Source organism: Pleurodeles waltl, chromosome 2_2 (assembly GCF_031143425.1).
Source record: "Pleurodeles waltl isolate 20211129_DDA chromosome 2_2, aPleWal1.hap1.20221129, whole genome shotgun sequence".
NCBI lineage: Eukaryota > Metazoa > Chordata > Amphibia > Caudata > Salamandridae > Pleurodeles > Pleurodeles waltl.
In genome coordinates, this window is record NC_090439.1 from 245,973,160 (window position 1) to 245,992,376 (window position 19,217).

Here is a 19,217-nt window from a genome sequence, read left to right on the forward strand (position 1 = left end):
AAGCCAGAGCAAGCTAAGTAGGTTAAAAGTCACTGGGTGACGGGGGCACGAGTTTACAAGCCTACGGCTAAGCTAACTCCTGTTAACCCGTAAAAATAAACTAGGATTCACTACAAAATTACCCACCTCTAGTGAACTGGCAACTATCTTACTGAATAGAGTGGTTCGTTATCATGGACTGCCAAAAGTGATCCTCTCCGATCGGGGATCGCAATTTGCCTCCAACTTCTGGAAGACATGGTGTAAAACACTCCAAGTGACATATACCCTATCTACTAGCCATCATCCTCAAACAGATGGTCAAACGGAGAGACTAAATCAGACTTTGAAGCAATACCTACGTGCTTACGTTGAAAAAGCACTTAATTCATGGACATCAATGCTCTGGTTAGCTGAGTTAGCCTACAACAACTCCTTCCACACTTCTACTGGCGTTACACCCTTCTTTGGTTTGTTTGGCTATCATCCTGACACCTTGCCCATCACAATTCCTCAAGAAAGCTCTCTCACTCCAGCTGTGTCAGAAATCATTCAACATTTGCATCAAACTCAGAAATCGATTCAACAACATTTAGAAAAAGCCAAACAAAAATACAAAAAGCATTATGACAAGAAACATTGTGAGGGACCGCAGTATCAACCTGGTGACAAAGTGTGGCTTTCCACAAAACATATAGACTTCAAGACGAAGCACATGTTCAACCCCAAATTTATAGGTCCTTACACTGTTCTTCAGCAAATCAATCCTGTGACCTATAAACTACAATTGCCAAAATCATTACGGATTCATCCAGTGTTCCATACTTCCCTCTTAAAAAAGGCAGTCCAAAAGGTCCGCCCTCATCCAGCTCCTGTTCTAGTACAGGGGGAAGAAGAATATGAAGTCAAGAAAGTGTTGGACTCTAAACTGAGAGGGCGTAACCTATGGTACTTAATCTCATGGAAAGGTTATGGCCCTGAAAGTAATTCATGGGTGTCCGCATCTGATGTTCATGCTCCAGTACTTGTGAGACGCTTTCATCGTCTCAATCCAGATAAACCAGGCCCTTGAGCGCGCCTGGGAGAGGGGAGTACTGTCAACACCAGGACAGTGCGCGCTCTACTGGCATCTAGAATGCAAAAACCCAACAATCGCAAGATAAAGTAATTTATGCACTGTGATGATATGTTATTGTTTAACCTTTTGCATTGCAGAATTCCATCCAAAAGATTCATTTTTAAGGTGTTTATAAATACTGTACATTTACAATGTGTTGCTGCAGACATTCAGAGTGTGTTAGGGTGTGGTCCCTTTCCAGGGCCTTCTGGAGACTTTCCCTGCAACATGCCTGGGCGTGGTTCTGGGCTGGGCCAAGACTCTATAAAAGAGAGTCAGCCCAACTTCCAGTGCTCACTATTCAGAGGTCCCGGTGCAGAGCAGCAGCTTCTTCCTAGGCTCCTGTCCCGGCGGCCTATTTGGATTTTCCAGTCTTCTGCACTCATCTCTCATTGGTGATCACTGTTTCCAGGCGGTAAGACGGTGTTTGGACATTTCCCAACACCGTAATTGAGAATCTTCATATTCTTCATTTTAATTCTTAAATGAATAACAGATTACTTGTGCGCTGCCATTTTTTGACATTTGTATGGTAGTTTGCAAATAGGGAGGACGCGCAATTTATTCCATAAAGATTTGACTTCGTTATTACATTATTGTTCATTGCGCGCTGATATTTCTTGACATTTACATGATGTTTTACGAGTTGGCAAGACGTGCAACTCGTTTCATGAGCATTTAACTTTGTTGTTCATTGCGCGCTATCTTTTTTTGACATTTACATGGTGGCATTCGAATCTGCGAAACGCTCGATTCACTTCTCGTGTGTAATTCATGCTGTTCATTGTGCGCTACCATTTTCTGGCATTTACATGGTGGCATTTGAATCGGCAACACGCGCGATTCTTTCCTCATGTATAAATAATGTAAGTTACTGTGCGCTACCATCCTAAGACATTTTCTTGGTAGCATTTCAAGTTGACACGTCGCATGATTTATTCCTTGAATCTACGTTGTGTGATTTCATGGTGCACAAACCTTTATGGTGTTTAATACTCATATAAAAATCTGCAGTGTGCGCAATTTACTTCCCAATGTTTTTTCTGAGATGAACACAACACAATACCAGAGTTCTAGAGGTAATTCTGTGTGTTCCTGATATGTATTCCTAAAAGGAGATTCATATGGTTGTTAGAAAATGCTCAGAGTGTTTCCTGATTCTCATGCTAAAGAAAGTACTTGAATCTGAAAGTCCTATTTAACTTTTCCTGTTTCCTCCTCAGGTATTCGGTCATCTAAAGCCTAGTCAGTTTTAGGATTATTCTAGGGTTGTTCATGTTTTTCGGAAAAGACGAAGCTTAGAGTTGTAGCATGGTACTGATTTCATGAGATGTAATTTTGATGTTGTGTTTTAACCTTTTGCTTCCTACAGGTCTCCTTCCCAGCTGTTCCCGTCCTAATCCCCTTTTCCACACTTGGACTCTCTTAGACTCTGTGATAAATCTAATCAGAGTATTGGAGCTGTCTTGTGGTGGAAGTGTTGGGAACGTGCACGGACCCCGAGGATCTGGTGACTCTGACACTATTTCCACCATTAAAACCCAAATAAGAGAAGTAAAAGTACTAACTAACAAGTGTATACAGTTTTATAATATGATCTTTTCAGTGTTCGTTAACTTTTAACAATATTTGTTTGCTTACAATAATTGCCACTCATTTTCGTATTTCAGGAGACTTCTCATATTCATAATTCTAGGTCTAATATCCTAACCTACAAGTGAAAGTTATTATCATTTAGTCAAAGGATTTTCCTGATCATTAGAGATTTTTGACAGAAATCCTTGAACCTCCAAAATGTTTTAAAAAACAAATGTCACCCTTCCACTTAAGTTTCATCTTTGTTTGCTGTAGGATTTGACTTCGAGACCCCACTGCCTTCAACTCTGGTAATACATTTCTCATTCTCTCTCCACATTGTGTGGTTTTGTTTGATATATCTAAAAAGACTCAGAACGTGTATCTGACAGGAGCTTTTATTAAACTGGTCCTACTTGCTCTCTCCAAAACTTTCTCTTTAACCCTGAAGTCTTTAGCCATAGGCAATTACTGTCCGAAATCCACTATCTTTTCAAATTCTCTGAACTGGCACTCACTCTGCATGGGCTATTGTCAGATCTCCTTTTCCCCCACCTTCTTCTAACCAATAATATTTTGTTGATCATTTGTGTGACATTATCTTCCATGATGGATCAGGATGCTAATTCTTGAATGCCCACAAACCTGAGATTAGATCACCAAGATCAGTTCTCGAAATCTTCTTGTTTGCAAAAGTTTCTTCATAGATTTAACTGTCTCCAATTTTCAAGTTGTCTGGCTCCAAATCTCTCTGTTTTATTCTCTACTGCTGTGATCCTGTCAGAGAAAAGTTGAAGTTTCCAACCCAAGAGGTTTCTATTTCAGCACTTCCTAACACGCAAGCTAACATTAAGAAGTCCATCAAGAGTGAAGACAAGTGATTTAGCTGAGGTCACAATTTTCAGGAAAATGCTTAGATCTATGAAATTATCTATCTCTTTTTGAGGGAACTCTTTATAATTGTTAGGGTAGAGATGGAGATACTCTGTTTGTTTTAGCATTGGGGATTAAAGTTACCAATGTGAGAAAAACAGATAATGGGGGCACAATATGTTCAGGGCTATCACTTCTGAGAAAGAACAGAGTATCATCAGTGTATTTTCAGAAAAATATGTGTTTACTTAAAATGTCCTCAGCTATAGAGGCTAAGAAATAGAATAGCAAGGATAAAGATCTCTGGCCTTCATAGGGTATAAACATTGGAAGTTGCATCTCATGAAGGCCCACATGTGTGTAAAACAATATTATGGTCAATAGTACTGAAGGATGACTAACGTGTAAAAAAAGAAATATATATATATATATATTTTGAAAGATTTTTTTTCTTAAAACATACTTTATTGAAAGTTTGATATAAACCATAAATATTACAGCTGCCGAATCTTACACAACAGGGGCATAGGATAATAAAAAAATATGAATATCATGTCATCAACAATGCGTGGTAAAGAATAAAAGGAAGGCTCTTCATGGGCCAAATAGAAAAGAATGCAATATCCTGGTTATATAAAACCCCTGAATAATAACATGCTTGTCAAACTTGTGTGTCTCAGAGAAATATGGGGGGGTGTTCTGAGACCCCTATACGACACTGACTGGGATGCCGCCCTAATACACCAGCGTGAGGTGGCCATTCGTATCTGACTGCAATTTATACAATTTAAAATCCTACACAGGATTTACTAGGACAGGGTGAGGCTACACACAATGGGGAGGGCTCCAGATCTGGTCTGCCTGCCCAGCGTGCGTGCAGGATATTTATTTCAATTTCTATTTTGAGGATTTGTAAAGCGCATGGCTGCCAACAGGCTTCCCAGCGCTACTGCTGGACCACAATAAAAGATAGCAGCTGAGAGACCTTATACAGGAAAGAGAAAGGTTTTCAGAGATTTCCGAAAGGAAAACTCTGAATCCACTAATCAAATTTCAGCCAGGAGAGAGTTCCCTAGTTGGGCTGCCCTAAAAGCAAAAGATCTGCCTCCCCATCTCGATCTTTTAAACCGAGGAGTACAAATCAAGGATGCAGAAGAAGATCTAAGCAGTCGCTGGGGTTTATAAGGAGTTATAATCTGTTTTAGAAATGCCGGACCTTTGTTATGAAGGGCTCAGTGAACCGCACAGGCAGCTTTAAAATGTATACGTTGATCTATAGGTAACCAATGGAGTGAGGCGAAGGAGGGTTTTGCCGAGAGATGACTCGGGATCCCCAACAAGAGACGAGCAGAGACATTCTGTATTACCTGCAGCCTCCTCAGGACATATTTTGGAGAGCTCATAAACAGGACATTACCATAATCAAGACATGACAGAATTAGGGCTTGGACAATAAGCCTTTTGGCTAGGAAAGGAAGGAAAGGGAAAATTTTCTACATGTCCTAAGTGCACAGAAGCAGGAGGAAGCTAGTTTATTTGCATGGCTTTCCATGGTGAGCTGGGTATCCAACCAAAAGCCCAGACTTTTGATAGTATCTTTTGAAGGCGAAAGAGTTTTTAATCCTACTGACGCAAGTAAGGAGGTCTGGGGAATTGAAGAGTGACCCACCAACATCACCTCTGTTTTACCATCATTTAGTTTTAGTTTACTGTCCAGCATCCAACCAGCAATGTCCGATAGACAGGAGAAGAGACCAGCAGATTCTGAATTACTGTTAGTGCAGAAGGAAAAGACCAATTGAGTATCATCTGCATAGGAAATGATAGATAGTCCATATGGTTCCACAATCATTGCCAATGAGGCCATGTAAATATTAAATAGCGTAGGACTCAAAGAAGAGCCCTGTGGAACACCGCATGTCAAAGGGAAAGTATCTGAGTAGTGTGACTGATTCAGGACTTGAAATGTCCCGTAGGGGTACCTTCATGCACACATTATGGTCATTCCCGAATATCCAAAAATACTGGTCTAGGATTTTAAGAGAGCTGGGAGAGGTGCTTGAGATACAAATCTTGACTGACCCGCACTACGTGCTGTTGGGTATTCCCACGTACTCGGACCTGCCACGCCCCAAACTTCTTTTTAGCAGCCTGGTGGTGCCCAAGCGCGATGAAGCAAAACACTGGGGATCCCTGGAGCCTCCCACATGACCGAATGGAGGGCAGGTATGGATTTCTACCTGATGGCAGAGAAGGTGACCTACCTGGCCCGTGGTTGCCAGCGGAAATTTAATAAGGTATGGGGTCTCTGGAAGGCCTATCATGACCTGCAGGACATGCAGCACACCATAACTGTAGATGCCCTTCTTGCCTATCGGCACCAGGGAAAATCAGATGTGACTACCCCGGTAACATGACCCTCTATTTGCATGACAAATACATATTCTATTTTTTTTTTTTTTTCCCCATAAATCTGTTTATTGTTATTTTTGGTTAGTTTACATTTCCCATCTTATCTCAGTTAGTGTTTAATACAGTACAGTATAATGCATTTTTATTATACATATTCGTTGCATATTTTTGTTATCACAGTTTCTTATTTGTGCGACGTTTGTTATGTTGTATCTTTGCAGTAGTTTTGTTGTTAATCACATCTGCAATTCTTGTATAGGTGATAGTATTTAGTTCGGGATGTCACATTGCAGCATTTAATTGAGAAAAGTATGTAGGGCAGTCATTGTGTTTTTCATATGGATTAACTTTAAAGTGAGTTAAAATGAAAGAACAAAAAAACGTACATAACAATAACTTTAACTTTAGCCGATGTCCATATCTATGTGATTGGTTTAAATTTCACTGTTTTCGTGTCAGGTTGGGAATTTCTAGTGATGATTCAGTTTGTAGTTGAGGAGGTTGTGGTGTTTCGTGGGATTCGTTACTTATACTCTTCTCGGTTCTTAGTGTCCCAGTTTGTTCAGTTACGCTGTGTGTTTTATTCTCTTACGTGGTGTGGTCTTCTCGCTTGTGATTTTTAAGTTAGCAGGTGTGATTCGGTGTTATGTAGTTGGGTTAGGAGGGCTTCCCAGTCGACAGATATCAGGTACTGACGTAGCCCTAGGGTTTCTTCGCGTTTGAGTGCTAGGTGCTCTGCTCCCGCCCATACCCTGAGTGAGCGTCTCCAGGCCTGTAGGGCAGGCTGCGTCTTGGCGGTTAAATATTTGTTTACGCGTGCAGGCGTGAGGTAGGCTCTGTTTACTATATAATACTGGATTAGTTTAAATCGTGAGTTGCGTGGTATGTTAAGGTGGCCTGAGATGGCAGTTCTCCATTTTGTTATCGCGATGGATTCGCCCGAGTCTGTTTCCCATGCCATACGTAGTGTGTCGTTTTCAGTGGCAGTTTGGATTCTCAAGGCGTCCGCTAACCAGCTGACCTGATGTTGGCCGCAGCCCACCACCTGCAGGTATTGAATCAGCAAGTGGAAGTGTTGTGATGTCTCCCCACTTGGAACTCAAAGATCCCACCAGTGAGCAGTATAGGAGGAATTGGCCGAGCGGAAGCCCCATTTCTTGGAGCATGGCAAACGATAATAGTTGGTTGTCTTCGTATATGTTGCCCAGTGTGTGTAATTCTAGCTCATGCCATGTGCGCAGTTCTGTGTCTGATGTGCCCCTAGTGCCCCTTGGTGTGCCCACCAGTGCTAGTGCTGGTGCGAATGGGATCAACAGCTTCGTAAGACGAAGTGATCTGTGATAGCATTTATGTGCTGTTTTAAGGAACATTTGTCGAGGGATTCGCGGGTGTGTGATCAGGTGGAATAAGTGCTGTATTTGTTGGAGCGAGTATGGTCCTGTCTCTGTTGCTGTATCGGTCAGTTGTTTACCAGCCAGCCATCTGGATATCCATTGAAGTTGAACTGCTAGGTAATAGTGTTCCAGGTTGGGGACCGCGAGCCCACCCTTGTCAGTCGGTAGGTACAATTTTTTAAGGGCTACTCTACAGCGACCATTATTCCATATAAATTCTCTCAGTCCTGTTTCCAGTGTCTTGAAGAAGGCGGTGGAGACATAATGTGGTAGGTTAGAAAAGAAATATAAGAGTCGCGGGAGCACCACCATTTTTAGGAGTGCTGTCCTACCCGCCACTGATAGTGGCAGTGTTCTCCAGAAGGTCATTTGGGATCTGACTGTTGCTTTTACTAGATTACCCTCAAATATAGCTTCTTCGCTATGGTAGATCCTAATGCCCAAGTATCTAAAGGTGTTTGGCTGCCAGAGAACTGGGCTTTCGGCTAGGGTGAGTCTTGGGTTTGATAGGCCTGGGTCGAATGGAAAGAGGCTCAAATTAGACCAATTGACCCTAAGTCCTAATAACTGCGCAAATTGCTGCAAGAGTGTGCCAATCCTCTGCGGGATATGCGTGATGTCTCTAAAGTATAGCAGGAGGTCGTCAGCATATAGCGACACTATGTGTAAGCCGTCTCCCAGAGGTATTCCCCAGTTGGATCCCTCTTCGCGTAGGATGGCCGCTAGAGGCTCCATTGCGAGTGAGAATAGTAACGGTCAAAGGGGGCAGCCCTGTCTCGTGCCTCTGCCTACCCGGATTGGTTCTGATATCTCAGGGCCCAGACCCACCCTTATCGTTGGTCCGGTGTATAGTAGTTTAGTTAGGCGGGTAAAGTATGGTCCCATGTCGTATTTTTGTAGCACTTTGAACAAATAAGGCCATTCCAGAGAATCAAAGGCTTTCTCTAGGTCGAGGACCAGGCAGCCCGCCCGCGGCCAGGTCTGTCTGGCATATTCCATTACCCGGAACAATCTTCTGATATTTTGGGAAGTGTCTCTGGCTGGCACAAATCCATTCTGGTCAGGATGTATCAGTTCTGGGACGCTTGGTGACAGTCTTGTTCCTAATATCTTGGCTAGTATTTTATAGTCAGTGTTTAGCATTGCTAGCGGTCTGTATGAGCCCATATCTATTGGATCTCTTCCAGGTTTAGGAAGAGAGACAAGTAATGCCTCCCTTTGTGTATCCAATAGGTAACCCTTTTGCTCAGCTGTTTCGTATACCCGAAGTAATTTAGGCGCCAGATGTATGCTAAATGCCTTATAAAAGTCTGCTGGTAGCCCATCTGGGCCTGGTGTCTTGCCTGGATTGAGATCCTGGATACTGGCTTTGATTTCCTCTAAGTCAAGAATTGCCTCAAGTGTTTCAATCTATTCGCTTTTTAGTTTTGGGAGTTTCACTTTGGCAAGGAATTCCACATTGGGGTTTTCTCCAGGGGTCATCCTTGTGGTGTAGAGGGTGGTATAGTGTCTAGTAAATTCGGTTTGTATCTCTGCAGGTGTGTGTACTATTTCCCCTGTGTGGAAGCGGATTTCCATTATTGGATTTCTCTCACAGTCCCGTCGTATCAGCCAGGCGAGCAATTTACCTGCCTTATCCGCTGATACATGGGTTCTCGCGGAGTGTGTGGTGTAGTTTAGGCATCTCAGACGCTCTAGTAGTGTCTGGTGATCTGTGTGCAGCGCTGCTAGTCTCACCTTTTCAGTTTGGTTATTAGTAGTTTCATCTTCTGATTGTGGTAAAACCCGCTCTATTTGGGCCAAATCGCGTTCAATGGTTTTGCGCATGTTGCATTGGGTTCCTAGGCAGTGCCCTCGGATAAAGACTTTAAATGCATCCCATTCAATTAGCCCCGAGGTGGCCGTGCCTTCATTTTGTTCAAAATATTCTAGAATTGCAGTGCCTAATGATGCTCTGAAATCAGCATCTTCTAGGAGTTCTGGCCTTAGTTTCCAGGTGGGGATAGGTGGGCGAGAAGTTCCCCAGCGCAGCCGCGCAGTTAAGGGGTTATGGTACGAGTGTGTGCGCCCCATGTACACCGGGTTCTCTATTACTGGGGCAAGGTTCGCGGTGCAGAATATGTAGTCTAATCGTACGTGTAAGGAATGCGGTGCGGAATAGAAGGAGTAGGTTCTATCCTTTCTGTGCTTTTGTCTCCATACATCTATTAATTGCCATTGTTGAGTCCAGTTTACCAGGCCTCGTGAGGCAGCTACCACTGGGGAGGTTGGCAGTGGTGGGAAGGAGGGGTCTAGTTCTATGTCTTGCACGCTGTTGAAGTCTCCCCCAAGTATCCACGGGAGTGTGCTCCAGTGTGCCAGATGGAGTGTTAGGGTGTGTAGAAAGGTAGTTTGTTCTGTATTTGGGGCGTATATGGAGCCCAATATGATTGTGCGTCCTGCCAGTTTCCCTCTGACGAGTACATATCTACCCTGTGGGTCTATGATTTGTTCTTCCATCGCAAAGGGGATGCCTGCCCTTATCCAGATAAGTGTACCCCTGGCATAAGCAGAGTATCCTGTCGCGTATAATTGCCCTCTCCAGCGCTGGTGTAGTCGGGGAACCTCCTGGTCTGTTAAATGTGTCTCTTGTAGGAGTGTTATTTGAACTGTGTGTCTTTCAAGGTAGGAGTAGATGGCATATCGCCATTTGGGGGTGTGTATACCTCTTACGTTCCAGGTAATTGTTGTGTATGTAGCCATATGTAAAGTGTTAGATCTTTTTTTCTCCTCACCCACCTGCGTTTCCTACGCTGTACTATTTCGTTAACTTTCCATTCCCGGTTGGATTTTAAAGAGGTTATGTGTGAACATCGGCAAAAACAAAACTCGGTTAATACTATCAGAGCAGTTAAACAACGGGTCACCGCCCAAACATTGCAACAAAGACAAGGACGTGCAGATGCATGTCTATGCATTTCCAGACTCCACTGGTAGGAGTGTAGAGGTAGGCCAGGCATGCCGGGAGATGGTGTAGTCTTTGGCTTTGTAGTCCGGCTAGGACGGATAACTAAAATGATCGGTGATCGGTGGGGGCGCAGGAGGGACCCCCAATATATATGTACATCAGGGAGAAGAACCGATAACAATGCAAAAAAAAAAAGGGAAAGGAGGAGGGGGAAGGAGGGGGGTGGTTCCACGACCAAAGCCCGTTACTGTCATCATATGCGCGTTTATAGTTTCTCTTGGGTTGACATGGGTGTCTCTTTGCTGTGTTGGCTGCTTGCACGCCCATCGGAGCGCCCTGTGCGCGTGTCTCAGGTTGAGTGTTTTTTATTAGATAGTGTGATTTTACATTACGCAAGAGTTTTCAGAAGATTTCGTCCTCAGTGGCCGGTGTCACAGATGGTCCCTCGATAGGGCCCGATTCCGATAAACAGTCCGGTGTGTGGGGACGGTCGCTGACTGTTTGTGAAATCTCTGTGTCTGAGCCAGAGTTCAGAGGGGATGTGGCCATTGCTGTCGCAGTGTGTATTGCTTCTCTTCTTTCTCGGATTAGTTGTTCCAGGTCTGGGGCACATTTGGTTGGTTTCTTACGGGTTGTATTTCTATTTCCGTCCCGTTTGTTTCGGCCGCGCCTGACCTGGGGTGCTTGTTCGATTCGTTCCGACGTGTCACCTGTTGACAGTCCTGTCGATTCGAGCCATTCCCATGCTGCTTCGGGGGTGGAGAAAAAGTGAGTTTTGTCCTTAGCTACTACACGAAGTTTGGCTGGAAATAGTAGTGAGTAGTTTAGGCCCAGTGATCTCAGCTTACGTTTCACAGGGAGATAAGAGGCCCGATCCCTCTGCACTGTTAGGGTGTAGTCTGGGAACAATAGTATTTGCACGCCGTCTATTTTGGGTGGCGGCGCTGCTCTTACTGTTCGTAGTATGATGTCTCTGTCCGCGTAGTGGAGGAGGCGTATTATAAATGGGCGCGGAGCGCTCCCCGGTGGTCTGGCACGGGTCGGGACCCGATGAGCGCGCTCTACAGAAAAAAAGGAAGTGAGCGTTCCATCTGGTACCAACTCTCGTAGCCAAGTCTCCGAATAGGACATCGGATCTCGCCCTTCCGTACCCTCTGGTAGATTTACCACTCGTATATTGTTGCTTCTGGACCGGCCCTCCGCGTCCTCTGCTCGCCGCTCCAGTTCTGTCACTCTGGCTCGTATGTCTTCCATTCCTGTTTTCAGCTGGGTGGTGGCAGGCGTTAGTTCCCGTATTGTGGTTTCGATCTCCTTGACAGTTTGCGATGGTCCGCGTGTAGGAGAGTGAGATCACTTGCTACTCTGTCTATCTTGGCTTCTAGGGACGTGCGAGCGCGCTCCAGGGAGTCTCCGATGCGCTCCACCGCAGCCAGTACCGCATCTAATTTTTGGTTATCTTGAGTGGAGAGGTCCTGTATTTTTCCAGATCCAGCTCCAGAGTGGAGTCGTCCAGCTCCGTCCATGGCTTAGTTTGTTGGGGGATTAGTTTAGTTTCTGGCTGTCCCCCCACACTCAGATCGCTGACGCGCACACTATATGTTGCGGACTAATGTTCGTTGGCAAGTTGTTGAGGGCTTATGCTGTGCGTTATTAGTTTCCGGCTGTTTGGAGACGGGTTTCTGTATTATTAGACTTTTCTGGGTCTTTGGCGTGGATTCCCGTTTTTAGGTAGGCCTGTGAGAGATTACTGTTGGCGGAGACGTCTCAGTAGTGTTTCGTTTGTCTTTCGAGTGTAGTGGGTTGCGTGACTTCAGTGCTGTAATTTCCTCGCTGGAGTCTTGTGTTTGATTCAAGGGAGGACGGGCCCGCTTGTCGGGGTGTTGAGACTGTGTCCCCACGACAGCACGTGCAGCCCTGTTGGTTAACGCCTCCTCTTGAATTTCCTTCACAGAGGGGACCTCGCGTCGTCTCAGGTCCACCTCTATGTACACGTTTGGGCTTTTCAGTGGGTGGCTACCAGGTTCGGCTTTCTGAGTCCGGCTGCAAAGGGGTGTCTCTTGGCGTGGTATGCAATAGCTTTCTTAATGGGCCTGTGTTCGTTTTCCTTTTGTTTTTTTCTCCCTCCTCCTCTCGCCGTCCGCCTCCCCTCCCTATATGAGGTTGGTGTCCAGGGGGGGCCTCCCAGTCTCTGCACGCCCCCGTAGTAGGGCCCTTCGTTCCTCCCCACCCGTCCGTCGTTTCATTCAGGGCCCCGTTGGTGTCCCCAGGGGCCGGCCGCAACAGATCACGAGGAGAAGAGGGGAGGCCTCGAGTATCGCTCTCAGTCAAGTTACCGCCTCGGCTGGGCGCCCCGCTGTCCTTTATTTTGTGCTAGAAAGGGGGGGGGGAATGCTCCTCTCACCGTTTGTGTTGAGGCGTGCACGGCGGGGAGACCAGCCGCAGTTCGGTCTCCGTATGCGGCTCCCGCCGCTTCTCTTCGTTCGCGCTCTCTTTCTCACTGCTCCGGCCCACGGCGTGGCCCGCACGGCCGCGGGAGCTTCCAGGGATCTGGTCTGCCGGGAGATCAGCCCAGGGAGCTCCGATACTTCCCCCGAGACCAGGCGATCAGCGCAGGGGATCGCATTCCCCCCGCACCCTCACTTAGATGTTCTTTTCGCCGGTTGCGGCGCGGAGCTCTTCTAGCTCGCGCCCGCCATGTTAGGTGGCTTGGCCACGCCTCCGACAAATACATATTCTATACCTGTAGAGTCTTTATACATGCTACTTTACTGTACACCACTGTTCTAACCCTCTATTTGCAAGACAAATGCCTACGTTATATCTGTGCAGTTTTAATACATGCTACTTTACTGTATCTTTGCTCTTACTGTCCCCTAGCCAGACGAGCCTGGTTGTTATGGTTGTATAAAACACAAACAAAAACAGTTAAAAAAAAAAAAAAATGTGTGGTTAAGCATATTGCATTTCAATCAGGGGAAGATAACAGCTGACTAAAACTTTGGAGGGGAGAAGTGAAGATAAAGTACGGGTTGGGTGTGTTTGGGAAAAGGGCCAAATGGTATGTAGCAAATGGTGGAAAGTGGATGACGGGGAGCGTAATGCAGAAGGTTATGTGCGATGGAGTAGGGAGATTGAGGCTGGGATGATTAGGAGGGGAGGAGGTTTGTGCTGAAAAAAAGTGAGAGCTACAGGGGCAGGCTGCACTATGCTGGTCTGAGGATGAGGAGGGAATTTGCTTCACACAGGAAAGCATCCCAGGAGTAAACAATGGGACACTTGCAACGAACTGTGGCCTCTTCTCTGTGTAGAGCTTTGCTCTCTGTCTCAGACCATTTAAAGAGGGCTTCTGTCCAGGTTGCGACTGAGAGGATTGGAGGTTGTCACCTTCCAGTAGCAGGTGAGCCTGCATTTCAGCAGGAGGAGGGCAAAGCTGGTGTAAGGAGATGCAACCTTATCAGTTTTGGAGCACTTATAGATGCCAAGTGCAATCATCGCCCAGTCCAGGGTGATAAGCTTAGTCATAAGGGATGAAACAAAGGCAACGACTTTGGTCCAGTACAGTTTTAGGGTGGGACATGACCAAAGCATATGCTGGAATTCAGCTGAAGCAGTACATCAATGGGAGTAAGCATTAGCTAATGAAAGAAATTCATTGTTAATCATAACTGGACAGAGGTATGCTTTATGATGAATATAATATTGGATCACCTTAAATTTGGTATTATGGGACAGGACTTGAGAGAAAGCCAACACTTGAGACCTCTCCAAGTTGAGAAAGGCCCTGACGGCGTGCTCTTCCCACCTTTTCTTGAGGGAATTTACAGAGTATGCTATATAGAGCTGAAGTGCTTTATAGAACCAAGAGAAATGCCTGCCTCCACACCCCGTGGTATAAATAGCCTAGAAATGAGAGTGTGTCCCAGGTTTTGTGTCACCAATGGACCAGGTGTGTCAGAGAATGAGGTGTAAGTTGCAGTAGGTTAAGTAATGCTCTCTATACAATTAGTCTGAGAGGTTATCAAAGTAAATGAGGCAGTAGTTCTTAAATAGGTCACCTAGGATATTGAGTCTGTCAAATCACCGCAAGAAAGGAGGGTGCCGAGGTCAGAGACCTCAAAGAGGGATGGCTGGAGTCTAAGGAAGAGTGACACTATTGCAATGCAGAGCCCGAACATAGGACCATAATGCAATGAGAAGCAGGTGGGAGAGGCCACCTAGGGGCAGGAGCCAGAAATAAGAAGCTTGTTAAGTTTGTTGAGTAAGAGTAGGGGGGTCTACTGCACCTTTCTCCTTCAGGAAAACCCCTGCCAGGTAATGGCTCCTAAAGATGTCTTCAATGATGCTGAAAATGGAGATTTTGGTGCTAACCCCTGACCTGGACATGGATTGGACAGTCCCAGAAGCTGATTATGAGCAGTGAATTTCTCTGAAAAGACAAACATCTCCATGACCTTGCCAGGAATAGTAGGATAGTGAAAGGCGTATTGTTCACAGGGATATCAAAATCAACATTGTTGTTATTTTTGTTAAGCGAGGACAGACTTGACCAGCACCTGTGTATGTGGGAAGACGCCTTGTTTAACACAGGAAATTAAGACCTCAATCCAAAGAGAAACATGTGCACCTACATGCTGTGTTATCAGATAGGGATGGGTAGTAAGACGACATTTAAATATGAAAGTAGCAAGCAGTGGCTTAACAAAGGCCCCTATGGTAGAGCACTGTGCTGAGGTGGCAGGCCCATGACTAGATCCAGGGGTGAGGAGGCCCCCTACAGGTACTTTGCAAAGGGGCCCCCTTAAGTTTTGTTACACCACTGGTGGCAAGTTTAAAGTCTAAATGTCCCCGATGCAAGAGGATATTTTCTGGAGAAAGTGATGGGTTGAGCATACAGAGCTAAAAAGATTTTCAGAATACAGCAACTAGCAAAATCCTTACAGCAGAGATCCTAGGGAGATGGACCTCTAAGGTAGAAGCTCATGTACAAACTTAGGAAGTTATTTAGGTCTGTTAGAGGCTTTCTGGAATTGTCTCTAAAAAGGCTGATTTAATTAGAAGTACTAACTAAATCAGAAGGAACTGGGGTGACATATCTTCACAGGTATCCACTTACACCAAACATAATATCTGTATTTATAGATAGTGGCAACTTGGAAGTGATTTCTAACTGTTAACAAGGATGGACACCACTCACATAGGTCAAAGCACCGTATACTAGTAAGTAACAAATATAAAATAAAAAAATAAAATAATGAACTCCAAAACGGCAAAGGTCTTAGTACTGTTCCTCTCCAAGTTCTTGGTATGACGGTGACAAACTGCTCACCATCTGAAATCTATATAAGGCAAAATAATAACAAATCGAAATAATGTCGGCAACAAGTCACAATATCACAATGGGCAATCTAGGTTATTCTATCCTCAAACCCGAATCAACATCCATGGTGCACCAATCCTTTTTTTAAAGCAGATTAACAGTGACATTTTAAGACACAAACGCTGAGCATCTTTCTCACATAACCTTGTCTGGTAAGCTGCAAGAGTCACATTCAGCTAAAAAAGCCAAAGGTGCACATAATGGTAGGTTTTGTCTTCTTTTGGATACACTTTATTAAATAGGAAATATAAAAAAAAATGTATTCTCACTTCTTTACGTTAAAGTTATTTTTAACATGTGAAAACGACAGAATAACTAATATAACACTACAGACGTTAGCAATAAGGAAGATTTTATTTATTTCCAAATTCAAATATTTAGAGTAGAATGTAAGGCATTAAAGAAAGCAAAAAAGATTTTAAATAATTTAAAACAGCTTTTAGGTCTTTCATTTACAGACTAAAGTATCTGCAGTAATTGCGTAGTTCAGTTGAACATCTTAATTGGTAAAAGTCTGTGTCTAAAAAAAAAACGGGAAAAGGGCTCTTACACACTTCAACACTGAACGAAAACGAACATTTCTCATATATAGATTTACACAATGAAAATGTAAAAAAGCTTTAAAAAATCTCTACCAAAATTCTGCAAACTTGATAAAATAATAATGTAGGCCCGGAGAAATCTTCAAGTTCCACTGATGTAAATTTTTGTTTCGGTTAATACAAAAAAGGAATCAAAATTTTTCTTGACTTAGGATAGTCTTCAAATTTTTCCAAGTACCACCTAAAATAAAATACATAAAAATCAATATGCATATATCATTAAAGCAATCGTCCTAAGTTCACAGTTTATTTTGCATATACATTTTTATCAATAATGACATTTCACTTTAGCTGTTGTCCTACTACCCTTAACGAATTTCACTACAGGCCACCTTTCCTGGCGTAGAGCAGATTCCTCAAAAAACGGTTGAGGAGAACCCATTGTGCTAATTTACACACTGGTATAACTCTATTTACCTTATCAAAAGTTGTGATGTAATCCACAGAGGCACTATGTTCTGGTACAGCTTCCTTCTTTAGGGACATGTTGGCCATCACAGTCAAAGACATACCTTTCTTAAAACCTTAAACAACAGTGCACCATTCCAAAGTGGAGGGAGGTTTACAGTATGCTTAAATACTGTAACCATTAATGTGTCCTACCAGTCACTAAACGTCTTTAAGATGCCACTGGACATTCTATCCAGTCCTATAGCTCTAGAAGGCTTAAGCCTTCCTATTCTAAGGAGAGGTTCCCTTTATGTCCAATCAGTCCAGTTATTCTCACTTTGCTGCACCGCAGGGAGATCCATACCACTCTGACTACGAAGAGCTTAAATTCCATTAGTTCACCTTAGCTCACTCATTGGACTACATCTATCCTGTTTATGCTCTTTAATTCTTCATACACAAACTTCCAAAATGATAAGTCTGCGTTGCACTGTATTGCTTTATACATCTCCTCCCAGGTCATTATGAATAGCTGTGTTTCCCTCTATTCAAACCAGTCCTTACAACTTGGCCAATGATACAGGCCAATTTCCATCACATTATCTTTCTATGATTTTCCTTATCTGAATAACTTGTCTTAGGCGTTATCTATGCTTTCTTACACAATATCAAATTAATCATGTTTAGCTCTCAATTGCATTTCGGTTATGCTGAAAGTGAGCCCTTAAGGAGCACCAACACTGTCTACAGTATAAATAATTTTATAAACGTCCTGCCCAACATGCTGATAACATATTCTACGTATCAGTACCTCTTACTCGCCTCAGTACATTGATATATTGATTAGAGTCATCATTGTTTACACTGCCACCTCTTTCAGAAACGATGCCTTAGGACTGAGTAGTCTCTTTCTTTATCCTTTCCTATGAATGCAGTTCGTTGAGCTACATCCTAAACGATGTACATTGCTGTAGATTATCACTTTGATGTCTCACCAATAGGCGAAATGATGCTACTTCATTTAAATATTCTCTGGTTATAAAAATGTAATCAATAAGCAGCAGGTATAGTTCCATACTTCAGAAACACATGCTTCAGCCCATTAAAAATATTTCTCCCATTTAAGATGCTTGATTTATAATGCACCAGTAACAGGAAAAGCATTAATCTCCTCGATCCACATGTTTTGTCTTAAACTTTGTCTCAAATACATCCAGGCCATGCCGCAGGCTTCTAAGGTATTATGAGAAAGAATTACCATACTACATTTTGTATTGCTATTACTAAATATATGAATTGAATGTTGTGGCTACATAGTGAATACAACTTTAAAACACTATCTGCATCTAAATGTATATATCTGCAGTATTCAGTGAATAAAACAATATTTACAATTTTTAGACCAGCATCAATCAAGAGAGCTGTTAGTTGCCACCTTTTAGCCACAGAAGGTTTCCATCTCTTACCCTTCTTTAAAAGTATCAGCCTCCACTGACTCTCAGAGTATCATCATTCAAAAATGGTTCAAGAAGTGATTAGTTTGTTGCTTTTGAGAGCTCCTAGGACAACCTGCTATATTTCAAGAGATGATAGGGCAATTAAAAATTACACAATGTGGAATCCCTTTAGGGGTTCAATAAAAAATACCCTCAGGATAAGATTAATTTATCTTTCTAGAGCAGATTTCTCACTACATTTGCAGTCAGTGCTTCTGTAGAACATGTAGCAAATTTAACTAAGTACATTAGTATCCTTATACCTCTCTGCATCCAACAGGGGCAAGTAGCAAGTCCTTACTTCTAAAAAAAAATGTAAGCTACAAAACCATATGAAAGAGGAACCGTTTTCTAGAACAATTTAAACAACCGTAATTAAAACCAGACTTAATATAAGATACTATGGCAAGCATTTGCCATACTTTATATTCTGGTTCATCAAAGTATTATCATTCACCGCCTTAAAGATGCAGAGCTAATTAAAGGGTTTATGCCCTCATTTATAATGGTCTTTTTATTTTATTTCCAGAGCTAATTCTTTCTTTCTATGTCTTTCTCTGCAGGATGGAACATTTGCCAGGTGACAAAGTTACATCAGAGCAGAAACTAGAAGCTACACATCCCTTTTCGCCTCGTTTTTCTATACTTTAAGTTTAGTTTGCTTTTTCGGACTTAATAGAGCCAATGCGTTTGTATTTTAGTAGTATATCCAGTGCACATTTCTTTATTAATTTTATTCAGTTTAGGCACTCTTATATCCGAGCCCGTAGAGTACATCAGTATTGATAATTTAAATTTTCCACTTTCTTTTTACATCTCATTATTTGATGCAACTCACCATCCTTCACCAGGGCAGATTTACATTTGCTCTTGTTACTTTAATTGGTGTATTCTATTTTTAACTCTTGCATTTCTGAGCTACCCTGGTGAGATACAATTTACATAGCAACAGCTACAGACTGGTTTTGACAACACAATTTGCAATGGGTTGACTATACTTTATGGTTGTACGATGCAACAACGCATGCACATACAACGCATGCATTTACAACACA

General features: G+C 43.2%; 1 protein-coding gene across 1 annotated transcript in view; it reads right to left on the reverse strand.

The window, feature by feature from the left end:
• Nucleotides 1-16,005: 16,005 nt before the first annotated feature.
• The window catches only part of SRD5A1 (steroid 5 alpha-reductase 1), a 297,459-nt gene continuing 294,247 nt past the window's right edge, over nucleotides 16,006-19,217 (reverse strand). Inside the window, exon 5 of the mRNA XM_069219707.1 lies at nucleotides 16,006-16,457. Coding sequence (XP_069075808.1) covers nucleotides 16,391-16,457 — 67 coding nt within the window. The 3' untranslated portion in view covers nucleotides 16,006-16,390. The remainder of the gene's footprint in view (nucleotides 16,458-19,217) is intronic.